The sequence below is a fragment of the Dreissena polymorpha genome, chromosome 14 (assembly GCF_020536995.1).
Source record: "Dreissena polymorpha isolate Duluth1 chromosome 14, UMN_Dpol_1.0, whole genome shotgun sequence".
NCBI lineage: Eukaryota > Metazoa > Mollusca > Bivalvia > Myida > Dreissenidae > Dreissena > Dreissena polymorpha.
The window spans coordinates 111,337-138,419 of NC_068368.1; the positions used below are offsets into that span (position 1 = coordinate 111,337).

Consider the following 27,083-nt stretch of genomic DNA (forward strand, 5'->3'; position numbering starts at 1 on the left):
TTCCTTCCTTCCTGTTTCCTTTTCCTTCCTTTAGGAAGGAAGGAAGGAAGGAAGGAAGGAAGGCCCCAGGAAGGAAAGGATGCGGGAAGAAAGGAAGGAAGGAAGGAAAGCAGGAAATAAATAAACACATTATTTTCTGTTACGTGACTACAAACAACAACACATCATTATATATCATAAAAAAGAAAATACAAGCGCACATAAACACAATCCATAGTAAGAACCATGGCAGAGGTGACCAGCTTCAAGTACTTCGGAGTAACCATGTCTAGAATAGCATCAGGGCCGCTTGCCATGGCTATTACATGTTGTTCGTTTTATCAAAATGCTCAAGCAGTTTAAACGAAGTAGAGTGCAAACACAATCATTGGACTTTAAGCTCCTGGAGCAGATTAAAAATACTTTTGTCACGAAGCCATATGTATGCGCTGTTTATTTGCAGTTTGGGCTTGCAGTAGGTGTAAGTTTTTTTTCTTTCTCGTGAACATAATTTAAATTGGCCCTAGAGGAGGATGGTCTAATGGGAGATCAAATACTATATTGTTATGCTTACAAAGTTAAAACACACATACAATGTTTCTTAAATCTTGCGGCAGCCATTTTCTAATACAACCGCCTGAACATTTAGTTATCTCAACAATAATTGTTTGAGCAAAATCCTTAAAAAGACGTAATTGACTTCCGCCCACCTTTTGTTTGGGGAAACAATACATTTTAACTGAACTCGGTAAGTTGGAATGCCTACGTTATCTAAAACCTTCACATTTCTCAAGACTTTACATATACTGACGTACATGTACCCGTGCATCCCGGACTGGATTACTATTCCCGGATACGTCTGGCTATCAAATAAGGACAGTTATTTCTTAAATGGGACAATACAAGACTGAACTTTTATGTTGTTATTTTTTCCATATAGCGACATTGAGCGTTAAAGTCTGCGACATTTAGCGTTAAAGATGATACATATATATTTTCCGTAGTTTTGCGATATTAAGCGTTTGTTTCGACATTTTACGTCAGCCTTCCAACTTTTGAAGTCAAGGTCGACATTTAACTTTCCAACATTTACGACATTACCGGTGCCTAGTCGGTTTAATTTTGTATCTTTTTCCGGTTATATTGATCACATTAAAGACTAAATTACACATCAAAACAGTGTTCACCTTTCAAAATGCAAATTTTAATACCAAGCAGTACGTACCATTTCCACGCACGATGACGCTTTCTATTTGAAATACTCCACCCAAGTGAACCTCCCAAGATGCATCTGAGGATGTAGTTTCCGTGCACGTGCTCATGTTGCCATCGTTACCAAATGCCGCCGCGCGACCGTTAGCCGTGTCGGTTTGTTTTGAGTTCTTCCCAACGGCAACGTTATGAGCTGCCAAACCCGATTGTTCATTAAATTCAGCAACACAAACTTATACCAGCACTACTCTGGAAACGTATTAATTAAGCCAAAATAAATGTTCAATTAACTATTGTTTAATATCAAAGTGTTATGGTATTGTAAACGTATTTTTTTTATGGAACTGCAGACTTTCACCTCACTTCACTTTATATTATCAAAAGACATGTCCTGATATTGCAATTTAATGTATATAGTAAATGGAATTCTAAATCGACATTTGTTTAAACGCGATTGTCTTAGAGTATATTAAAAATCAAAACATCTTACAACGTGATTCTCTCAAATAATTTGTCTTCAGAAGACAGTGTTAGCTGTATACGGGGAACCACGTTCTAGATGATATCGACACTTAACAATTGGTTTGTGAACGTTCACTGACCATTTCCTTATATGTTTACTTACTACCGTTTACGTTACAATTTCGTCCCAACCACTCGCCATCGCATGTACACTTGAAACCATCAAAGAGGTTCTCACAGGCTCCACCGTTCTTGCATGGGCTCGAAGTGCACCCGTTAACATCTGTTGAATAATTATCATTATGTATTCTCCATATTATTAAACTATGTGAACATGCATATTGACCAATGAGTTTAAATGAAATTGTAATGACGATTTGATATTTTGTTTTTAAGTAGTATCTACTCATCGCAAACATTGAAGTAATCTGTATAACGGTTAAACTATTTTAAAAATAGAAAAATTCATAATGTTTGCATTAGCATACATAACACGTTTTTATGAATGTTCTTTAAGACGCGATTTATAGTAATAAGTTATTAATTGTTTAACACTAGTTGTAGATAGGCGTAAGCTACTCTATGTTTTTTAAATAAAAAGATACATACAGTGTACTTATGTATATGATAAATCGACTTTAATCTTCCAGTAACAACCTGATTCATTGCTCTTTTGTGTGTAAAAAAACCTCAACTGACTACCGGTATATAGTGTATCTATGTAGGGACACGGGGTTAAACACACAACGCCGTTTACTCATGGTCGACATTTGTGAAAATTTATTTTTAAAAATGACTGGAGAAATAACAATCCGGAAACGCTGTTATTGCAAAATTTTACATTCAATTTCTATATGTGACCTTGAACTTAGATGTAGTGAAACGGATTTACAAGCGACACGTTATCTCTCCATGGATGTCAATGGCGGTTAGCTATGTTTAAAATCATATCATAAATGACATCTAATAGTCTAGACAAGCTGTTTATTGCTAATATAGATTTAACATCTTAATTTGACCCTGATCTTTTAGTAATGCGGACGGTCGTTAAGTGCAAAGCGCCATCTTTTCATGGAGGCCATTTGCGGTAAGTTAGCTTAAAATTGCATGATACAATGTCAAACATACAACCCAGAGAAGCTGCTTTATAGCACAATTCGACCTTTACCTCCAATTATGACCTTCACTGTTGTGGTAAAGAGATTGTGTTACACTTCTGATGGTGGTGGTCAAATGTTAAATTATTTTTTTTAATTTGCTAAATTTCACAAAACCGCTATAAAGTATATACCGCATCTGTATCGCTCAAAGTCGCAACAACCGTTATTTGTCGCAACACCAACGGTAAATGTTACACTAATGTATGGTCACTGTCATGTAATATCGCAATTGTTAGGCAATCCGCCCCCTTCCCCGTTTACACTATATGATCCCGCTTACTATTGTTTCATCAAAACCACAACAAACTGTTCAGAGAGTAAACAAGGCCACGTAAGGTGCGTTTACCTCGTTGGATGATGCGGGGTAATGAACGTCCGTTAAATATCATAGCAGGTAAGTATCAATTTTATGTTCGATATTGTTTGATGGGAAACAAAGTGGGATATACAATTCAATCCATCAAAATGCCAAGTCATTCAAATCACAAAACGCAAAACAGTCATAACAACACAATATATATTACATAACACCATTCTAGAATCTGTCCCTTCTGCTAAATACCATCACTATACCCCATGACCTTTCTTTCAATAACCACATCGATAACATCACAAAAAAAGCAAATCAAACACTAGGTTTTCTCAGAAGCAGAAGTACATTCTCCAGAACTCAAATCCACCGCATACAAAACGCTGGTAAGACCCCAGCTGGAGTACAGCTCCTCTGTGTGGTCCCCGCATACCGCGACTAGCATTGAACAACTTGAAGCAGTTCAGCGTACGGCTGCCCGTTGGGCCAAACAGGACTTCAGTAGGCTGTTCAGTGTCACAGACATGATTTCTTCCTTAAATTGGCGACGCCTTGACCTCCGCCGTATTGACCAGCGCCTGGTTATGTTTCACAACATCTTGCATAACCAGGTAGCCATTCCTTTACCTGACTACCTCAAACCTATCACTAGACCATCAAGAACCTCCCATACAAAACATTCCATTATATTCAAACCACAACTGATTATCTTAAGTTTTCTTTCTTTCCCAGAACAATCATCCACTGAAATGCTCTACCTCCTGATATTGTCACCGTCTCTGGATCCGAGTTCAGCCTGGCTGTTAGCCGGGTTGAACATATCTCCCCATAAGAATACCTGATCTGTTTTTAACCTGTTTTTAAAACATAACACACGTCTTTCTCTCTTTTATATCTTTTTATTTTAGTCTTACAACCAGTTTTGTCGGTTGACGCGCGACAGGTCTATGTCCCCAGAAGGGGTTTGACCATACTGGAAGATAGATAGATAGCTTGAACAATTTGTATAAATCTTTAGTTATTTTTTTGCTGTTCTTTTCACGATTTATATAATCAATATTACGCACAATCATTGAAGCCATCATCATGGCTAACATACCGTTAGCTTATTAAATTGCTTTGATGAATCAGAAAGGTCGAAAGACCCGTACAACTAGCATTACTCACCTGTTGCGTCCAAATAAGTAAAAATTAGTGATCATAATTTAATTGGGGCATGTACAATTGGTTTCATGGCATTGCAATATATTATATTTTAGCAATACTTCAACCCAGGAAATTACAATTTTGCAAACTTTTAGACTATTTGTTTAGCATGAGAAGCTATTAGTGCAATTCCCTCAGGAAGCATAACAAATGCTGTAAGAAAGCATGTTCAAGTTCAAAACAATATGCTGTGTGACAAGAACAAAGCCAATCGGAAGGTAACTTGTAGCAGACTGGTAAATAATAGATTTGCTATATCACAGGCTTATTGTTAGACTGTCCCAGGTATTGTAAATACCGCATGAAGGGATCACATAGTAAAGTGATGCTATGCAAACTGATTTAAAATTGTATTATATAGTTTACAATGTTTTATAAATCATTAATAATACTTCTTAAGCAAACGCATGTAGATCAAAGATATTTGTCCCTAATTATTTTAACGCAAAATAACGCAAAGTGTTTACGTTTAATTGAACGCGTTTTTTTAAAAAGACGGAAAGCAAAATAATGTTTTATTATAACGTCATACTTTGAAGAATGACACTTATATTTCATTCCTATATCGACAATTTACCAACTGTTTCTGCAGTCGTAGGTAAAACATTATTTTGTATAGTTTAATCTGCGAATATGGCCCTGTATAACGTTATACAGTCAAGACTAATGGAGTATATGTGTCATTAAATGGAAAATCAAAAGGATTCAATTACCGTTGGTTGTCTGCTCGGTCTGTGTTGAGATGCTCGACTCATGTGCGGTGCCAGTGATAGAAGGGGATGGTGTGATCGTAATCGGCGGTTGTGTTGTTGCAGAAGTGATGACGGCTGTAGTTATTGTAGTAGTGGTGGCTGTAGTAGTGGTGGCGACAGTAGGTGTATCGGCAGTAGTTGTAACGGCAGTAGTGGTAGCGGCAGTGGTGGTGGCGGCAGTGGCGGTTGTGGCAGTACTGATGGTGGCAGTGTTGTTGGTGACAGTAGTGGGGGTTGCAGTAGTGTTTGCTACCGCAGTGATGGCTGCAGTAATGGTGGTGACAGTAGTATTGGCGGCAGTGTTGGCGGCGGCCGTAGTGAAGGCGGCGGTAGCGGTGGCGACACTACTGATGGCGGCAGTAGTAACAGTTGCGGCAGAAGTGATGGGGGCAGTAGTAAAGGTTGCGACAGTAGTGATGGTTGCAGTAGTAACGATGGCGGCAACAGTGGCGGCACTAGTAATGGTGGCAGTGGAAGTAGGGACTATTTTGGTTGTCGTTGACGGTTGAGTTGTTGGTTTTGTGGAAGATAGCGGAGATGTGCATGGGCCTATGCAGTAAAAATATATTAACAATAACAATTAATCTATAATTTACCCAAACTATTTTGTATAAATGTGTTTTGATTTCACATGTTTCTATGAAACAGTTTGCCAAGTATGTGTTATTTTATTCGCAAATGTAAAAACCCTTAAACGGGTGTAATGACCCTCTTTGGATTCAAAAATATCCCTGAAAATGTATTCACAATTATATTTGAGCTCGAAAATTTGGTAGTCCAACAATTAAACAAACGGTGAGATTTTACAATGTGACATGTTGATAACAATACATGTGTATGTTTCATTCATAATGTTGAAGTTGAAGCAGTTAGGAGGACATATACATGTTAGTTAAGACGCTTAAGACCTCTATAGCTGACAGATGTTAAAACCATCGAATATCAGCCTTAACCACCATGTGCATCGAGTGTCAAACCCACAAAAAGCCCAATGTCGATCATAAAACATGGTGTGGGACTCCCTGTGAGAGGACATACATCGGTATCGCATAAAGGTCCCATCTGAGTTACCATAATAGACTAATGCTAAGAACATGTTAGTCCTATGTTAGAACCACGTTGTATCCTATATAGGACCTGTCTAAAATCGATTTGCCCTTCCGGAGATGCGACCCCAGCTTGTATCCCCTATAACTCTCATCTCTGTTCGCACCTTTTGGACCAATATTTGACACACTTATGTCCCATGTTGAACTCATGTTTTATTTGATTTTGGACCCATACAAAATCGATTTGTACTTCCGAAGGCGGGACCACTATTTCTATCTCATTAAGGTCCCATCTTTGTTTTCCATAATGGATCAATGATGAGCCCATTTGTGTCCCAGGTTGGTTTGACCCATGTTGTAGCCAATAAACCACCCATAAAAATCGCAGTGCACTTCCGGCTACTGGACCCTCATCGGAAGCCAAAATGGGGCTCTTATGTAGACACGTAAGGGACTTATATATAAACTATCTGGGCTAGCTTGCTTTGAACATGTTGTCGTAGTCGTCGACTTACTAGGTACACACTCCGGTGTATAGTTCCAGTTCCCATTCAAACAAAGCATAGTGGTCTGACCGGTTTTCTCACAGTACCCCAGGTTACATCGGACCATTCGCCGTGAGTCAAGTTCGAAACTGTTCCCAAGTATGACACCGTTTTTAACAGGCTCCACTGGTGGACATTCTGAATCAAGAATATATGTGCGATTCATCGTTTAAATAATTTAAAAACATCGTAAGACACATTAAAGTTAAGATACAATTGTTGAAGACGTATACTATCTCAGCACCAGCCACCACTATACGTTTGTGGAATTAATTGTATTTCTTTCCTTTCAACCATTTACGTGACCTTTATTTTAAGACCATATTTGCAATACATGCTCATTTGTTGTGAACTTCCATTCCATCTTAACATTGTTCGTAAGATCTTAAATGAGACAGGGCCCTGATGGGTAGGAAGCAAACGGCCATGGTGTTTTAACGAATTGTTTTATAGTATAGTTTCCGAGCAACAAAGAACTGTTTAATAACAAATGGAAAACGATTAATTCCAACATTTATTTAGATTCGAACTTAATATGACAAATAGTTTGCAATTGAAATGTGGTCTCTGCTTAGCAATGCTCTACTCAGGCACAAGGTGTCTTTCGAGTTGTTAATGACTATTTTACACCGAAAAGACTAGTCTAGCTTGTGTATGTAAAGAAGTAACGAAATGTTAAAATGTAAAATAAATTGATATTTTCATTAAGAAACCGCTCTTTAGAAATTGATTTCTTTCGCTTTTATTTTATGATATATTTTATTTTTTATTTTAAATACATTTACCTCTTTTCTCACACTGATTCGCATTGCGATTATATCTTTCACCAGTTGCGCAGTTGCTCACCCCCTGTGAATACATTTAATCAATTATTTAAAACAAAATTGTAGTTATTCGGCTTATGACAAAACAGGACATTCTGTGTGCGTAATTTAAGGCATTAAGGATAAACCATATGCCATTAAATCCATACAAAACATTTCTCCGGTAATAATGTCTTGTTAAAGTAAGCAATATTCCATTATATGGAAAAAAAACTCTTTATTAAACAAGAACATACAATAATAATATATCTAGTTATACTAATGACATTTGATTGATTGCGTCAAAATCGTACAAAGGAGTAGAATATATACCGCAGCATTAAAAAATATTTTTAAACTGCTAACACGACGTCTAAAATCTTGTTTTAATATTTTCTTACATATTGAACACTTAAAACCCAAATATTTATTTGTTTAATTTACAAACTTAATCTGGAGTTATTTTAAATGCGTTCATGACTTTGTTTTGAACATGTATTTATCAATGTATTTCATAATTATTCCACATTTGTTTTGGAACAAGTACTTATACAAACGTGTATTTATGCACGGCATTGTGACGACAAGTCGATGGTAGTACGTGTATCTGCCTTATAATCTATCATGAGATTCAAATTTGCAAATACTGTACAAGCGTTTGGGATTTTATCGAGTTTTTTTAAGTAAATCTATTGCTTTTTTTACTGTATCATATTACAGATAACATGTTAAACTATTTTAATCCTAAAAAGGGTGCAACATTATTTAAAAAAATAGCTATGACAAATGCTTTTGAAAACGCGCGAAATTTTCTTTTATACTATAATCTCATTATCTAAATTATTGGCAACGTGTTTACCTCAACTGCGCTGATGTCGCTTTTTCTGATAAAGTTGCATCGTCGATCATCGCTGTTAGTCGAGTTCACCTCTTCAACATCAAATATTTCGCAGCATTTAAAACCCGGGCTATACCCGGCCCCTTTGCACGAAGCCCGCACAGCGCATTCATATGCGCACTGTCTTGGTGTAAGGTCAAACAGAAGGTGTATTCTCAAACTTGCCAAGGGGCATTGGTTAAATCGGAACACGTTGAAGTCCGCTTCTTCTAAACCCTTGCATTCCACGTCAGTCGTATTAAAGACCGTTGCTATGAAAATCGCTGTAAAAACCCTCATCATAATGTTCCTTTTTGTATTACAGGTAATTGAATTTCCAATAATATTGTAGTACTTGTCATTGTTAACTAAATCCAAGAAATTATTATACAATAAACATATCCGCGTCGAAAGTTCTTAATGTTATATTTCCAATAACTGCTCAGTTTTAATAAGCGCTCAGTCACCCAATGCTATCTGAGACCAACTGAATGAATGTGCTACCTGAGACCAGCTAAATGAATGAATCACGTATGTTTGTACCCTTTAAAGCTGCATTTCTGCTTTTGACAGATAATCAAAGCCCCAAACGTACATGCATATATATGAAATAACGAGTACTAATACTAGTTGGGTAACAAATCAACTTATTATTGTGTGTTCTTTATAAATGTAATATCTTATGAATGACCGCATAAATATATACAATTTGGTGTAAGTGTTTGTTTTCATGGAAAAACGATATAATTATGTTGTTTAACTATCGCGACTATTTCCCATTCGAGAGATATTGTAACGAAAAAAATATAAATTTGTTTATATGTTAAGCAAAGAACTACCTTTCCTCTCATTTCCTCTTAAAAATTCGCAGACCAAATAATACACATGTACTTTTTGATGGAAGATATAAATACTGTCTCTAAACGCATGGAAACTTATTTAAACTTGGAACTGAATACAACCTTGCGATGCTATATACAAACTGTATAGCATAATTATGAAGCTGGTTTAACTTTTAATAGACGAGAATTGTTTATATATATTTGTTATGTATTGGGTAAAATTAAGTGCAGCCACTTAATAGACTTTATTTCATAATTTGCAACCATTGTGGCAGTGAATAAGTAAGACTTTATAAAAGCATTATTTTAGTTCAACTTTTAACTAAATAAAGAGCAGTATAAACAAAGGAATTATATTTCAAAAAGACTTTGCCCCAAAAGTGTCTACGTCCATGACAGTGGCACAAGGAAACCCACATTAGAGCCTTACAAAAGATTTCTGAGCAAATCAGATATATTTATTTTGTCCGAACAGTTGCTACATGTTAATGATAACAAGTAACATTGTAATACCGAAAATACATTTTCACTGTGTTTTCAGACCAGTAACATTAAATGATGGGCCAGACAATGTTCAATGTGTTAATATCAGATTAGTTTCATTAATTAATGTGTTGTCTGCCATAAAAATGTATTATGTTACCATTCAGACCAGAAGAGTATTCTACCTTCGTAGAAGAAACTTTGAAATGTGTTCACTATCTTGTAACCGTTAGACGAAATTAAAATTAATATGACAAGCTTATCGAGCCATTGAAAATTAATCAAGCATTTTTAACACCAAAATACATGTGATATGGTTAACAGTAAATAAAATAAAATAGATTAAACAGTTAGCGACCTTTAACACGACCTAGACTAAAAACAGTATACTGTCAACAAGTGACAGGCACAACTAGTTGGATATTTTCGACCAGATCAGTTTAAATATGTATTTATATCATGTGGTTACCAAGTGACATATGGCATATCATTTACAATATGTAATCGGTCATAAAATGAGGCCAATGGTTGCAAAGACCCGTTGTAACGAAAAAAAGCTTCATTAAATTATGTGAATAACACACTTTAAAATAAGGTATATGAAGTTCAAACTGAATTAACATAGTGGAAATCAATTTTTAATGATTCTTTTCACGTGTATGTGTTCATGATGCGAGTCAAAGAACAATTAAGAAACTGCTAAACGAAATTTACGATTAATTCATAAACTGACCTTTGGAAAATGAAATTTGCAAAATAACCGTCAATCATAACAGAAGCGACTGCATCCAATTATTTATTTAAGCATATTTTAAAGCATGAACACATAATGATTATTCTCTACGTCGTACATACTAAGTCATGGATTATTTCATCAGGTTAATGAAAAATCAAATGAATCCTTTATATTATATATGCCTTCCAATATTGATTTGGTAGTTGATTTTATTTGGTTGAATAAAGTTTCAAGTTTGTGGAAAATGTACACAAAGCATTTTGCCATTTGCTTAACTGAGAATGACCTCACGTTCTGAAGCCGTATTCACCAAAAATAAACTCAAACTTGAACTCAAACTCAGACTTTGACTCAGACATAGACTTACTAAAGACAGACTCAGGATTCGTATTCACGAACGCGTTTGGAAATAGACTTCAATAAGATTGTGTTTTTTATAACGTTACGACTAAGCGAACTCTCTAGTAGAGAAAATTCACCAAAAAGTGTCAAAAAAAGTAGCAGACATCTATGATTGGCGGTTGCATTGAAGTGCGGCGACTAGTATGTACTACGTTTTTTTTTCGCTTATGGGAGGTGAATTTATTTTACGGATCAATGTACATATTTTTGTTGTCAGAATATCTTGCATAGTGGTGATTTTTTGTGTAAATTATTGTAAATAAGTACTGCATTTGTGCCTATTACATTTACTACAACATTTATTGCCAATAATGCAAAGTTAATTGTTTTAATTAATAACTGATCACAGGGATTGGGCAATAATAAAATATCACAGGGACCGGGCAAATACGCGAACCGGTGAAACTTTCTGGTTTTGTATAAAAACAAAACTTCTTTGTTCCACTATCATAGCAACCACTTAGTTACTAATAAACGCGCTAAAGAGCGCGAAGCGCGACACGTATTATTAATTGTAATAATGAGTCTTGATAAAGGAAGCAGCCGCTTATTAATGAGGAGCACCATCACAGCACCCCAGTCTCATTACTTTCAAGTCCTCCTACAGTTTTTTAAGAACCTTATATAGAAGGCCGCAGGCCTGACCCGTATCTTGCCAGTGGTATGGACCCTTTGGTATGGACCTTTAACCCCGCTCAATATCCAGCGTTTAAACTTCCGGGTTTACATTTAAACCGACTATTAATAGCTTATTAATATCTTAGTTAGAAGGTGATTTTTCAAGCGGTTTCGTAGTGAAGTGGTTACACGCCCGCTTCACATGTGAGAGGCCCAAGGTTCGAGCCCCAGTAGAATCAAATTATTTTATTTGTGTTCTTTGTACTTTTTGTTTTGATGTAGATATTTTAGTTTAAATAAATATGCTGTTTTATTGTTACTTTTTTTTGTTTTTATTATGCCCATGAAATATATGTGTGAGAGGGTGGGAGGTTGGGGGGGGGGTTCGTAAACACATTAAAACTTTTACAGTGTTTTCATATCAATGAGTACTCAACCCCTATCGTAAATGAGCAACGTTAGAAAAGTTCAGAATCATCTCCCCTTGAAGTTGAGAAAAATATGAAATTACGCTTACAAGATAAAGCAGATTTTTTGTTAAACTTACACTGTTCTGTTCCATTAATGAAAACTGCACACGGATGGCAGTAAAAAAGGAAACCAATGTAATTAAAATGAACTATGAAATATTTGGGGGTTAAAACACAAAATCATTGATAATGGTTATTTGGGGGTTATAACACAACATCATAGATAATGGTTATTTGGGGGTTATAACACACAACCATAGATAATGGTTATACCAGTATCTTTTTCTATTTTGTTTTAAATAATCGGCCCATATATTAATATTTACAATAGAAAAAAAATCGTTCCGTGTAACTTCATTGAGTGCCTTTTACACTGAAATTCCCGACGCTTTGCATCAATACGCATCTTGTATAACGTATAAAATGGAGTTTTTAGCAGTTGAAGACAGCGAAACGAAGCGCCAGAAGGCCCCCATGGCAGATTGGTCCGAGCCAGATTGTTTAAAATGCGCTAGTTCGGGACAACTGGAGCCTTCTATTCGGCGAGTATAAGGGGATCGGAGCCGAAAAGATTTCGGTTATTCGAATAAACAAATGGTACGAGGTGGCGAGCAAAATATCATTGTAAGTTATATGTTATTTTCGTATCTACCTTATAGTTTTAATATTTTATTTAATAGCATACGATTGGATTAGCTACCGATGTCGTTTTTACTAATGCCGCATAACGCACAATGTAAATGTAAATTTTACTTACGGATTTTGGATGTGATTGTGGAATGTGTTTTAGTTTCAAACATTTGTTATGATTTATGGTACAGTTGCATGTTCGTTGTCCCCAAAATTGCACACATGAATTGTAATTAAAGTATTTACAATGGAATATTTGTGCTATCACGGATAAATGTACCATTTAAGGTCTATTTTTTAGTTTTAATCTCGTAGCCTGTTAGATCCGTACCCATGTATGTTTTATTCGTATCTGTTTAAAATCTGAACATGTCTAGATGAACTTTTCATTTGCTACAAGTTTACATCGATAACTTTTACTCTGTTTGTCGTTTATATTTAACTTATCAACATCCATGATGGTAAACATGAAATGTAATGTGTTTCATAAATACTGCTATACCTCATACAATTGTTTTTATTAAACATTCAGAGAATTCAGGGTCGCAAGAACTGGTGAACAATGCTGCAAGGTGTACCACAATTCAAAGGCTCGGTGTGAGTTGTCATTAATTACTACTTTTTTATGCTTTCATTTAATTAACTTTGTAGAAAAAATATAAATCAACATCACGGATTGTAAACAATTTTCACGTTGTATGGTTAAATTTTACCTAAATAATAATTATGTTTGCGTAATTAAAAATCTGACACTTGTCAATTCATATGATTATTAATTAAACCCCTCCAGGAAATATGTAAGTAAGCTCACCAAAGGTGCACTTAATAACAATATTCATGAACTTGTTAACACAATATGGTATGAAATGGCAACTCGTATCAGAATCTTTGTATGTTGTTTATTACAAATTGAGATCATTAATTTAAGATCAGCTAATAAAGTTTGCGCATTTAAGGAAGTAATACATTCTATTCCTTTATGCTAGATACTTATAATCACTGTTTGAAATTTGTTGTTGAGTTTATTTATTCAAGGAATGAGATCAAATACATAGTATTTCTTGGTAATCAAACAGTATGATTTGTTATTTTTTCTAATGTAGACATTGAAAAGGTCAGAGAAATGCGGCACCCAATAACGGGCAGTGTTGCAGTCCAGTTTTCATCGTCAGATGAGGTGCTTGCCTCCACGATGCAAGGCCACCCTGTAGTTCAAGGACTGGGACGGTAACCATTTATATCTTAAAATGAAATTAATTAATGTACAGTTATTATTTATCTCTAATCCTCCAAAGTGTCAACCATTTTAGGCTGCAAGGGATGATTTTGTTTTAAATCTGAGATATGTATTGGAAGAGTCTTTGTGTCTGTTCATATAAAATTATTATTAATATATTTTACAAAACCTTCAACAAGTAGATTTTTATTTTATTGTATATACTAGTAATACAATAACTGTGTGTATGAATGCATTGAAATAATGTATCTTTGGTTATCATAATTTATCATTTACTATGTAGCATTTTATATCTTATGAGTTTGTGATATATAGTCAGTATTATGTAACATGATCACTGAACTGACTTATATTCATAGCGACTCTTTGAAATAATTAATCCACTGTTTTGAAACAAAATACATTAAATGCCAAACCTAAAGTAACAACACAAATGAACATAATTATCAACTTTTTACATAATTGTATTGATCATATATATCTTGTTTTCTGTTGTTGCATCACAGATGATGATTTGGGCAATCGCAAAAACATTAAAGAGCAACCCGGAACAGAAAGGTACATGAAAAAAAATCACCATACACATGTACATATTCCTAACAATACATGTACATAACATTAATTGCATATTACACTTCTATTTAAATGTGTGCATTGAATAATAATATATACACACTGAAATAAAATAAAGTTAACATTCATCATTGTTTGTATTATGTATTGTAAGTAAGTTTAATCAAGTTAAAAAAAACCTGCATAACAATAACTAAATTCATCTTGTACTTATTAATAAACTAATAAACATCAAATTACACACTATGCTACAATAAATGTTATCTTTATCAACACATAAAAACATTACTATTTTTCCATATTAAATAAACTTTGAATTAACTGTTGTTACAGATACATCAAATCTAGGCATGATTGCAACATGTTAATATATTATTAAAGAGCATAAGTGTATTTGCATAAGTGTTTTACAAAGTTATCTGTTTGAATTATTTTTTGCTGTTTTATTTGCAGCTTCTTCATATGCGTTACAAAGCAGTGAGCGTGCCACAACAGCCAGCAGTAAAGAACATACTTGTAAATAAATAGATTATCATATATATGCAAACCATATGTATACATTACATTGAAAATGCAAACCATATGACTTATTATGTATACATCACATTCAACACAGTATACAATATAATAGAAATTCACCCTTATATAAAAAAGGAAAAAAAAACATGCATTTACTTAATTAATACTGGGATTAGTATACATTAACTTAAGTATAGTATATTAACATTAGTTGTCCATTTTATTGCATTGAAAACATCACTGGATATAATTTAAAAAAATAAGTGACACTATAATTTTTATGTTATTTCAGAATCTACAAGTCATGCAAGCCATGAAAGTAGAGGCATGAAGCGCAAAGAATGTAAGTTTTGGATATCTTTTCATTTATATTTCAAATTGTCTGTTAATTTAAATATTTGCCAACTTAACACTTAAGTAGCTCTCATTAGAGGGTAGTGCAGTGCATACAATTAAGAGTTAATAATTAACTTGCGTTGATGTAATGCCAGTTCTTAAAACTATACTGACAATACCATCTGACAAAGCAAGCACTGTATAATATGTTATTATTATTATTATTATATTATTTCAAAAAGCTTTGGGATATTGTGGTTATCTCCGCCGTCTGTCTGTCTGTCCGTCCGCCCGTCCTGGCCAATATCTCCTCCTACACTTTAAGCACTAGAACCTTGAAACTTACACACATGGTAGCTATGAGCATATGTGCGACCCTGCACTATTTGGAATTTTGATCTGACGTTGGAACGCATGTTCGCTAAATACGCTATGATTCTTGATCGACCATGAGGTATACGGCTAGCAACGTTGGAACACATGTTCGCTTAATACGCTATTATTCTTTATCGACCATCAGGTATACGGCTAGCATTGTTGGAACACATGTGCGCTAAAAACGCTACGATTCTTGATCAACCATGAGGTATACGGCTAGCAACGTTGGAACACATGTTCGTTAAATACGCTATGATTCTTGATCGACCATGAGGTATACGGCTAGCAACGTTGGAACACATGTTCGCTAAATACGCTATGATTCTTGATCGACCATGAGGTATACGGCTAGCAACGTTGGAACACATGTGCGCTAAATACGCTATGATTATTGATCGACCATGAGGTATACGGCTAGCAACGTTGGAACACATGTGCGCTAAATACGCTACGATTCTTGATCAACCATGAGGTATACGGCTAGCAACGTTGGAACACATGGTCGCTAAATACGATATGATTCTTGATCGACCATGAGGTACACGGCTAGCAACGTTGGAACACATGTGCGCTAAATACGATACGATTCTTGATCAACCATGAGGTATACGGCTAGCAACGTTGGAACACATGTTCGCTAAATACGCTACGATTCTTGATCAACCATGAGGTATACGGCTAGCAACGTTGGAACACATGTTCGCTAAATACGCTATGATTCTTGATCGACCATGAGGTATACGGCTAGCAACGTTGGAACACATGTTCGCTAAATACGCTATGATTCTTGATCGACCATGAGGTATACGGCTAGCAACGTTGGAACACATGTGCGCTAAATACGCTACGATTCTTGATCAACCATGAGGTATACGGCTAGCAACGTTGGAACACATGTGCGCTAAATACGCTATGATTCTTGATCAACCATGAGGTATACGGCTAGCATAAGTTCGCTTTCATAAAATAAGACATTTAACGTTTTCCTTTAATAAGTCAGCATCGAAAATCAGACAGCTTTTTCAATATTACATTATTTAGTGCAAATCAGGTATTTACAAAGTTTTTCGACACCGGGGATATGCAAGCGTTAAACTCAGTAAATATTTAACTGCTGGATCAATATAAAGAAAAAGTTCATGCTCATGAGAGCCGCGTTCTGAGAAAACTGAGCATAATGCTTGTGCGTAAAGTGTCGTCCCAGACTAGCCTGTGCAGTCCACACAGGCTAATCAGGGTCAACACTTTCCGCTTAAACTAGATTTTTGGTAAAAGGGACTTCTTTTAAACGAAAAATACCATACCACGGAAAGTGTCGTCCCTGATTAGCCTGTGCTAATATGGGACGACACTTTACGCAGATGCATTGCGCCCAGTTTTCTCAGAATACGACTCATATGTGTATCAACTTCTGGAAATCTAATTCGCCCGTGTGAAGGTGAACAGTCACACCCTGCATAACGAAGATGACTTCGTAAAACAGGTGCAGAGATCCGGCAAAGATGGGATCTTAGATGGTCATGCGTTATCCTCCAAACATGGCTAAATTTGCTAGTACCTACCACATCCGTTCTTCTTTAACAAAGCTTATCATCAACCTCGATGAAAAAATCTGAATGGTTTTGACCCTATGCAATAATTTGCAACGTTTGCCACATGGAATAATTTACAATCAAAATCACTACCAAAGCAAAAACATAAAGCGTAAACATAGAAAAACAAAATCGAGAGTATATTAGCAATAAGAGCGACGCCATCTAAATAATTAACTTATTGCTAATGTCTATGTAGCGGAGTGTAGCAGCTCACATCTCGGTTATATCGTCAAGCGATCAAATGTCTTTGATGAGCTAGAGTTTTAAACTGTAATGGTCTGTTTGATTCTTAAAATGATAAACACGTTTGCGACAAAATGTGCAATGAAATAACCGAATAATGTATATGTTGTTCTAAGATTATTAGCCGTTACATTCCGCAATACTGCCCTGAAGAGATATCAGATCATTCCTGCTTGGTAACTATATCAGTTATGCGTTTGATCATCGACTAAAAAGGCCTCTAGTTCTCTCTGGGCGCAAAGATGACAAAGCACTTTTCCAAATGAGCCTCGCTCTGAGAAAACTGGCATTAATGCATGTGCGAAAAAGGTCGTCCCAGATTAGCCTGTGCAGGGAGCACAAGCTAATCAGGGACAGCACTTTCCGCTTTTATGGTATTTTTAGTTTCAAGGAAGTCCCTCATTACCGAAAATCAAGCTTAGGACTGCATAGGCTTATCTGGGATGACACTTTACGCACATGCATTGGCTGATCTGTGATGACACTTTACGCACATGCATTGGCTAATCTTGGATGACACTTTACGCACATGCATTGGCTAATCTGTGATGACACTTTACGCACATGCATTGGCTAATCTGGGATGACACTTTACGCACATGCATTGGCTAATCTGGGATGACACTTTGCGCACATGCATTGGCTAATCTGGGATGACACTTTACGCACATGCATTGGCTAATCTGGGATGACACCTTACGCACATGCATTGGCTAATCTGTGATGACACTTTACGCACATGCATTGGCTAATCTATGATGACACTTTACGCACATGCATTGGCTAATCTGGAATGACACTTTACGCACATGCATTGGCTAATATGTGATGACACTTTACGCACATGCATTGGCTAATCTGGGATGACACCTTACGCACATGCATTGGCTTATCTGGGATGACACTTTACGCACATGCATTGGCTAATCTGGGATGACACTTTACGCACATGCATAGGCTTATCTGAGATGACACTTTACGCACATGCATTGGCTAATCTGGGATGACACTTTACGCACATGCATTGGCTAATCTGGGATGACACTTTACGCACATGCATTGGCTAATCTGGGATGACACTTTACGCACATGCATTGGCTTATCTGAGATGACACTTTACGCACATGCATTGGCTAATCTGGGATGACACTTTACGCAGATGCATAGGCTAATCTGGGATGACACTTCACGCACATGCATTGGCTTATCTGGGATGACACTTTACGCACATGCATTGGCTAATCTGGGATGACACTTTACGCACATGCATTGGCTAATCTGGGATGACACTTTACGCACATGCATAGGCTTATCTGAGATGACACTTTACGCACATGCATTGGCTAATCTGGGATGACACTTTACGCACATGCATTGGCTAATCTGAGATGACACTTTACGCACATGCATTGGCTAATCTGGGATGACACTTTACGCACATGCATAGGCTTATCTGAGATGACACTTTACGCACATGCATTGGCTAATCTGGGATGACACTTTACGCACATGCATTGGCTAATCTGGAATGACACTTTACGCACATGCATTGGCTTATCTGGGATGACACTTTACGCACATGCATTGGCTAATCTGGGATGACACTTTACGCACATGCATTGGCTAATCTGGGATGACACTTTACGCACATGCATTGGCTAATCTGGGATGACACTTTGCCCACATGCATTGGCTAATCTGGGATGACACTTTACGCACATGCATTGTTTAATCTGGGATGACACTTTACGCACATGCATTGGCTAATCTGGGATGACACTTTACGCACATGCATTGGCTAATCTGGGATGACACTTTACGCACATGCATTGGCTAATCTGTGATGACACTTTACGCACATGCATTGGCTAATCTGGGATGACAATTTACGCACATGCATTGGCTAATCTGGGATGACACTTTACGCACATGCATTGGCTAATCTGGGATGACACTTTACGCACATGCATTGGCTAATCTTGGATGACACTTTACGCACATGCATTGGCTAATCTGGGATGACACTTTACGCACATGCATTAATCCCAGTTTTCTCAGAGCAAGGCTCAAATGATCATTTGTTTAATTCCTTGTTTGATATAGTCACTGGCGAGCGGAAAGCGGGCAGAATTAAAAAAAACGTAATAGCCATTTTAAGCTAATATTTTGTGCCAAGCACATTTAAATCTTCATATCATGCCAATTCTGTCCACATAATCTGGGTTTCTGTGAACACGATTTAATATCTCTTGTGTATTATAAATAATAAGTTACCATTTTTCTTGTAAGTTATTAAGCATGAGAGCAAATATTCCAGTAAATAAAATTTGAAATAAAATCTAAACTTCAGTTATTTTTCACTATGCAATATAAGATATACAATTCTGTTGAACTGTTAGAATTAATTTTAACATATGGTGTCAAAAGATTTGTCGGATCAATCGCACCACTTAAATATAAATTGTGTGTGAAAAAAACTCGTGTACAATTAGTTATGTATTAACAGCATTTATTATTGACGTCCTCTGTTATAAAGATACATCTCTAATACGGAAATCACTTACAATAAACTGAAATTATATTGCTCTAGAACATAATGTATAATACATTAAATGATGGTTAAACAAAGATGAAAAAAGTAAGACTTAAATCGTTGTTTATGCCAACATCCGAAAAAACTAAATTTAAAAACGATTAAAATGAATGTTGGAACTTTCTTGAACGCCTTGATGAACATGCGAAGAAATGAACATGCCAACCAGATACTTCCGTGTACAAAAAACTTGTTGTAGTAACGTTTGATGATGTCCTGTGGGAAAAACGTCGCCTAGGAAGGAGAAATGTGTATACAACATCAAAGGAAGAAAAGTTCGTCATACGAAACAAGTGTATAGCCATATATATTATAGCCAGACTGTAACTTGAACCCACTGGGACTTTCAATGTTTTGAAGAAACATTTGACGTTTTGCTTAAATAATTACTAAGTTATTAAAGAACCAATATAGTCATACATGCTATTTGTCTCAAAATATATTGAGACCACTAATAACTAATGTGTAACAACTAACATTATTTTACATTCAACTGTACAATTAATTTGTGTTATGACCTTTATTACAAATTTGACATTTAATGTGCAAATACCATTACCTGTCTAACGTGTTATTTACGTCTCTAAAAATTCACACAAAAAAACGATTGACCGTTCAAATTGTGTGCATGTCATTTTACGTGTTGTTAATGCTCAAATCATCTGCCTTCATTGTTTAAATTTGCTTATCAACAGCGAAGGTTATTTGTTAAATCAACCTTTAAGTGCAAGTTCATGATGACTAAAAATATGGCATGCTCCTAAAATTGCGACATTTACATTGAATAGTTATGGATACACAACAAGAGAAATTCTGTAGTGCATATACGTTGTTACTCCTAAGGTCTGTTTAAGGCCAGGATTTTTTTTATTATCAATTTACCGGAAGCGACCGACCCTACTTTTCGACAAGTACAAATAAAAATAAAAGTCACTTTCGTTTTTTTTTATTTACATTTCACCCGCCGACCTAGTATTTTATCCAACACTAGAAAAAAAAATTGCGCAGATTGCCGAAAGTGGTGTTCAAAATTTGTTTATATTACGGGTTGTTTCGTTGTGCCCATTCGACTTGTAAAGCGTCAGCGATTTTGATTGGCTATTGCAGCCAATACCACACGCTATTAGCCAATCGGTGAGTATTTAACAAATGATTTTCATATTGCATTTTTCGAAATGGCGGACATTAACATCAACGAGACAAATGTAGCATATTTTAAAATCAAATTAATTAAAAACGGAGCAGAAACTATTTCAATTAGAAAAGATAATCTTCAGAACACCATTGTTGACATCATGCCTATATTATGTGATACGAAATTCAAAATAATCATGAGTTTTTGCAGATGATGCAGAGGTGTCACCATCGATAACTTTCGGTGTGTTGAAAAGTTTTGGGTAGGTTTAATAAATATGCGTATTTATTAAAATGCATATCCTGTTATATTTTTATAGATAAAAATCAACATCCCGAAAATGTCCAAGAAGTACTACTTTACGTTTCTTTATAATGAACATGAGGACTGAACCACATGTACTTGCATCCCATTCCCCACCCACACATATATATTCTTTATTTAGAAAAAAAGTATGCAACACAGCTTCTGAAGAAAATAACATTGGGTCCCGATGTTCGTATGTCTGTCAAAGTCACAAGAAAGTTTTATTTATTTGTTCTTGACATTTTTTTCAAAAATGAGTTATTATTTAGCCGAAATATGATCTATCAACTGTAAATAATGTTTTCATACTGCAAGATTTGTACTGCAAGGAATGCAAATAAATTTATCACACATCAGGCTCTGTTGATAAATGTGCTCAGGGCCCTCGTTTGGCCGTTTTTAGGCCGAATTTTGGCCCCATTCCCACCTTCAAATAGTATACTTTTCTCCCTATTTCACCTCAAAATTCCCCCCTCCAAAAAAAATATTTTTTTTTAAATTTAATACCTATGTTGCCAGCTGGTATCTTGCTATAAACCTTTGATTTAATGTATATTTATGTAAATTACATTAAAATAGAGCAATATTAAGTGTTGAATGATTGGTGAAAAGATGTTGTAAAATTCCCCTTTTCGCCGAAAACGACGTGAAATTCCCCCCTCTAAGGGCCCCGGCCCCAATCTCCCAAAGTGTAGCAAGGGCCCTGGTGCTCAATCGTCTCTATGTATTTGTTCCAAGGGTTATTATTATCTTCACATTTATATAGCTCTCTCTGTTTATTATATATCCAAAACATGTTATTGCTGTTTCTCCGTAAAATAATACAGAAAACACATTCCGTAGAAATTTTCATTTGAACTTAAACTGTGAATAAGAGAGGAACAAAATAATATGTGCAAAAGTTTACACCATTTTATTTTGACAAAACTGTGAGTCTTTTACGAAATTTTTAAAAATAAAATACTATTTAAAAAAATACAATTACATAGTTAAAAAGTTGTGTTCTATATATAATTAATCTTGCGAGTAAGTTAAATACAGTCAGCAGAGTAATTCTACTAGAGCAATTTAAATCCTTGCTACACGTGCTATTTAATTCTTTACACGGCTTTCACTTAAGAAAATGTTCAATGAAATAAATCTAGGTTTCTAGGTATATTGTGTCTTTTACCTCAATATTTTGTTGGGGCTAATGTGAAGCCAATGGACATGATAAAAACCTACGAAGATTACCGCCATACAATGTCACATACAAAATAATTATCACCTAACCCATGCGTTTTGAGAGAATAATATTGTTTAACTCTTTATTATATAAGAAAATATTAAGCATGTGAAACAAGGACGGGTTATTTTTAACTCCAAATGTATGATTTGATCACACCTAGAAGAAGAAAACACTAACATGTTACAACCCAAATATTGAACCCCTGACCCTTGCGGTGTCTGTGTTGTTAGGGATTATAAAAGACAGTAATCTATATAAATCAGTTGACCCCTATAGCGCAAACAGTTTTGACCACGGAGACATGCTTTGAGGAAACTTAGCAAAGAACCACTATATGGTTGACATACAACGCAACAAACCAAAGGGCCTTGCGGTTTCAGAGAATGATTATATTATTTATATTTATAAGCAAACCAGTAACCCCTAGGGAGGGCAAATTTTCTGCATGATTTGAACAAAATTCAAAGAAAACCTCATAACGATGTTACACACCAAATATTGTAGTCATGCCTCTTGTGTTCACTTTACATATATAAACACTATAACCCTCTCTGAAAAAATTGAAATGAAATGCAGCACATGTTTTTATAAGTCTATAACTCACGGCTTCTTAAATAAAATATTCACATTTTATGTACTAGAACTTTCACTACACAAAGTTTGGATCAAGATCAATTCAAGCGCAGTCTGATCAGGATCCAAAGTGTTCGCTTAACATCTTTAGAAGTACTGACTGAATGACAATTATGTTGAACAGTTGGGATCCTGATCAGACTGCTCTTTTGAAGCCAAAATGATCGCAATCGCCCTAAGGTCCAATTTTCTGTTATGTTGCTCATTTTTCTTAAGATTGATACAAATTATCATGATATAAAGCAAGTCTGTTGTATAATAAATAGTTTTTTTAGTGTGCATATTCCACCCATGGATGAACGTTACAAAGTTTGTTGTTATTTAAAGCTATTAAACAATTTTAAAAGTTTTCAATTCTTTTTTATTTAAGTCAAATGCATGCTTTATTTGTTATAAACATACATATGATTAACACTCAACAAAAGTTTAACGATCACTATAATACACTACACACCTGGCGTGGTTAATGGTCTCTATTAAAGCAATATAGTATAATACATGCGAAAGGTGCTTTTACATATAAATATATATAAAAAAAATGTTTACTATTATAATAAAAAGCTTCTACAACAGTGTAATAAGATATATAAAACACTTAAATGTTAATGCAAGTATACATAAGGTTAAATTGGCTTAATTTTAAATTTTCAAAAATGAAAAAAAATTAGTTTAGACAGTTTTTTTGTTTTTTTTGGTAGACTTTTCATGATTTTATTTTTATTTATCCCCCCCGACTCAATTTTTTTGAAAAATTTCCCGTAAAACAAATAAAAAAAATGCTGGCCTAATAATTAACCTCAAAAATCATTATCGCCTAGCATGATCGTAACAAATGATACAATTTGGATGTTGTTTTCAAACTTTAAACCATTACTATTCTCCAGTAATTCCCTGATGAGACAATTCCGAGATTGTGCATCCATTTATTAGTTATTCCTTTTATTATATGCTATATAAATCTGTCAAAATGTTTGTCTTTGAATGCTGTTAGTCATTATTAAAAGAGACGCTTGGCTTATGCAAATGTATAGTTTCATATGTACATCGTAGATGACAAACCAAGAACAGAATATGCAGTTATTAAAACCCGTTTGCGATTCTGTTACTTGAACTACACTACAACAATCTTAGGTAGCAAACTTAGCCGATTTATCATTGTCCGTATTTTCGGCCCATTACTGAAATTCACAGTAGTTTTCAAGTAACAGTACTAGTTTTACTTGTCATTTGCTTGCGCCTCGTGTTTTATTTGCTCTATACCACCGATCCAAATGCAAAATTTCATAAATTTTGGCGACATTTCATACTCAGTAGCGGTGGCCGCCGGACTGAATAAATCTGAAAAAAAATTACCAGCTCATTCAGAGTAAGGAAAGGAAAAATGACATGTTCGTTTAAGTCACTTCCAAACAGCTTCATGCTGTATTTTTGTATAATAATTATTTTACGAAATATTAACAACACACGCCGTAAAAGATGTATTTCTAGGCTTAACTGAAAGTACATGTTTGGTGAAAAAGTCTGGAGCGGTGCAAAATTCAAACTGCGGGAGCACTAAAAAAATAAGCATACTGTTATTTAGCTTAAAAATCGCTTTATGTCTTTCAAATATGACGAACATCTTATTTATTTGTTTTGGCAAAATAATTTATAATAAAAAGTATATCGGATATAAATGTTACCAGTTGGTAGATATTATAAGATAGAAATAAACCAAAGTACAAACTAAAAGAGAAAAGTACAACAGGGAGCGAAATGACAATAATGACGTGCCCTCATTACCAATACAATGTGTAATGATCATTTGAAAATTATAAAGAGTAACATGTTGTTATAAAGGACTTATAGAGTTTTGATTTTTTAAAAATGTAATAGATTTTTAAAATAAAGTACTATCATGTGCATGTGCATGCACTGTATTTAAACAAGCAAAATAATACAAAAGACGAAATAAAAATGAGCCGCGCTCTGTGAAAAAGGGGATTAATGCATGTGCGTAAAATATTGTCCCAGATTAGCCTGTGCAGACCGCACAGGCTAATCATAGACGAAACTTAACGCCTAAACTGGTTTCTTTGGCAGGAGGAGACTTTTTTCAAAGAAAACTATCATAATAGTGGAAACTTTCGTCTTTGATTAGCCTGTGCGGACTGCACATGCTAATATTTGAATGCAATTTACGCACGTGCCGTTAGCTCCCTTTTCACAGAGCACGTCTCAAATGGAAAAATTGTTTATTGATAATCATCTATTGATGGTGGACACATAACAGCGCGTTCGAAGTCTTTTCATGCGTTATTTGACCTTTCACCACTCAAAATGTGCAGCTCCATTAGATAAACATGCATGCAAATCATCAAGTTGCTATCTTAAATATTGCCAAATTTAACTCTTGACCTTGAAAGATGACATTGACCTTTCACAATTCAAAATGGGCAGCTCCATGAGATACACATGCATGACAAATATCAAATTGCTATCTTCAATATCGCAAAAGTTATGGCCAATGTTAAAGTTTGACGCAAACAAACAAACCAATATACAAACCAACAGACAGTGCAAAAACAATATGTCCCCCAGTATAGACTGGGGGACATAAATAACCATTTTTGTATATTTGAATTACCTCCGTTTTTTAGATCAGTTATTTACATCCATTTATGAAAACTAAGCTCATACAAGCCCATTTTCAGACTGAACGTTGGTGTAAAAGCTTAAAAAATACATTTCACGGGCCGACTGTGTAAATAACATTGTCATTTGCCAATTAAGGTCACCAATTACTCTTTGTCATTACTGCAAAAGCACCTTTTTCCAGCATTTTAGACTATTCCCGACAAAAACAGACTGTTTTCACTTAACTGTATTGCAAATAAGACTGTCTTTCTTCATATCAAACACTCAACTCAAAGTTCACACTTTACTCCTATTTCACTGAGAACTCATGCTTTCAGAGTTCTGAAAGAGACACACTTTAAATGTCCCCTGGAACCTTTTGGACACCTTTCAAACCTTTTTAAACACTCTGCTCATGCTTATATATATCTTACTTGCACAGCAGATACCTTTTCTAACATGTCTGGACCTAACTATTTCAGCATAATTAAAATCCAAGCCAGATTGGCGGCCAAGACCCCAAGCTATTTCAGCATAATTTAAATCTAAGCCAGTTTGGTGGTCAAGTTCCCGAGCTATTTCAGCATAATTAAAATCGAAGCCAGATTAGCGGCCTAGACCCCAAGCTAGTTTGGTAATCAGGATCCCAAGCTATTTCAGTATTATTAAATCCCAAGCCATTTTGGCGGTCAAGACCCCGGGCCTTTTAAGCATTTTCAAAATACATGCCAGTTTGGTGATCAAGATCCCAAGCTATTTCATCATCATCAAAATCCAAGCCGGTATGGTGGTCAAGATACCGAGCTTTTTCAGCATAATTAAAATCTAAGCCAGTTTTGTGGTCAACACCCCAAGCGATTCAGCCTTATTTAAATCCAAGCTAGTTTTGTGGTCAAGATCCTGAGCTATTTCAGCCTAATTAAAATCTAAGCCAGTTTGGTGGTCAAGATCCCGAGCTATTTCAGCATAATACAAATCCAAGCCACATTACCCACCCCAGGACCCCGCCACATAGGCCACACCCACCCAAAATTGCCTTTTCGTCCGTCCGTCCTGGTCATAATTGTAGCTTGCGGCGTGGGGATGCGCGTCGGCCTCTGCCGCGCCATTTCTAGATTAATATGCAACAAAAGTCATGTATTGCTTGAAACATAA

The 27,083-nt window shown here is 35.5% G+C and overlaps 1 protein-coding gene across 1 annotated transcript in view; it reads left to right on the top strand.

Annotated features, from left to right (window-relative positions):
- Positions 1 to 225: 225 nt before the first annotated feature.
- Positions 226 to 27,083, top strand: part of LOC127858476 (uncharacterized) — a 230,935-nt gene continuing 204,077 nt past the window's right edge. The window contains exons 1-3 of the mRNA XM_052395664.1: positions 226 to 248; positions 5,145 to 5,557; positions 13,640 to 13,763. Of these exons, the coding sequence (XP_052251624.1) occupies positions 226 to 248; positions 5,145 to 5,557; positions 13,640 to 13,763 (560 nt within the window). The remainder of the gene's footprint in view (positions 249 to 5,144; positions 5,558 to 13,639; positions 13,764 to 27,083) is intronic.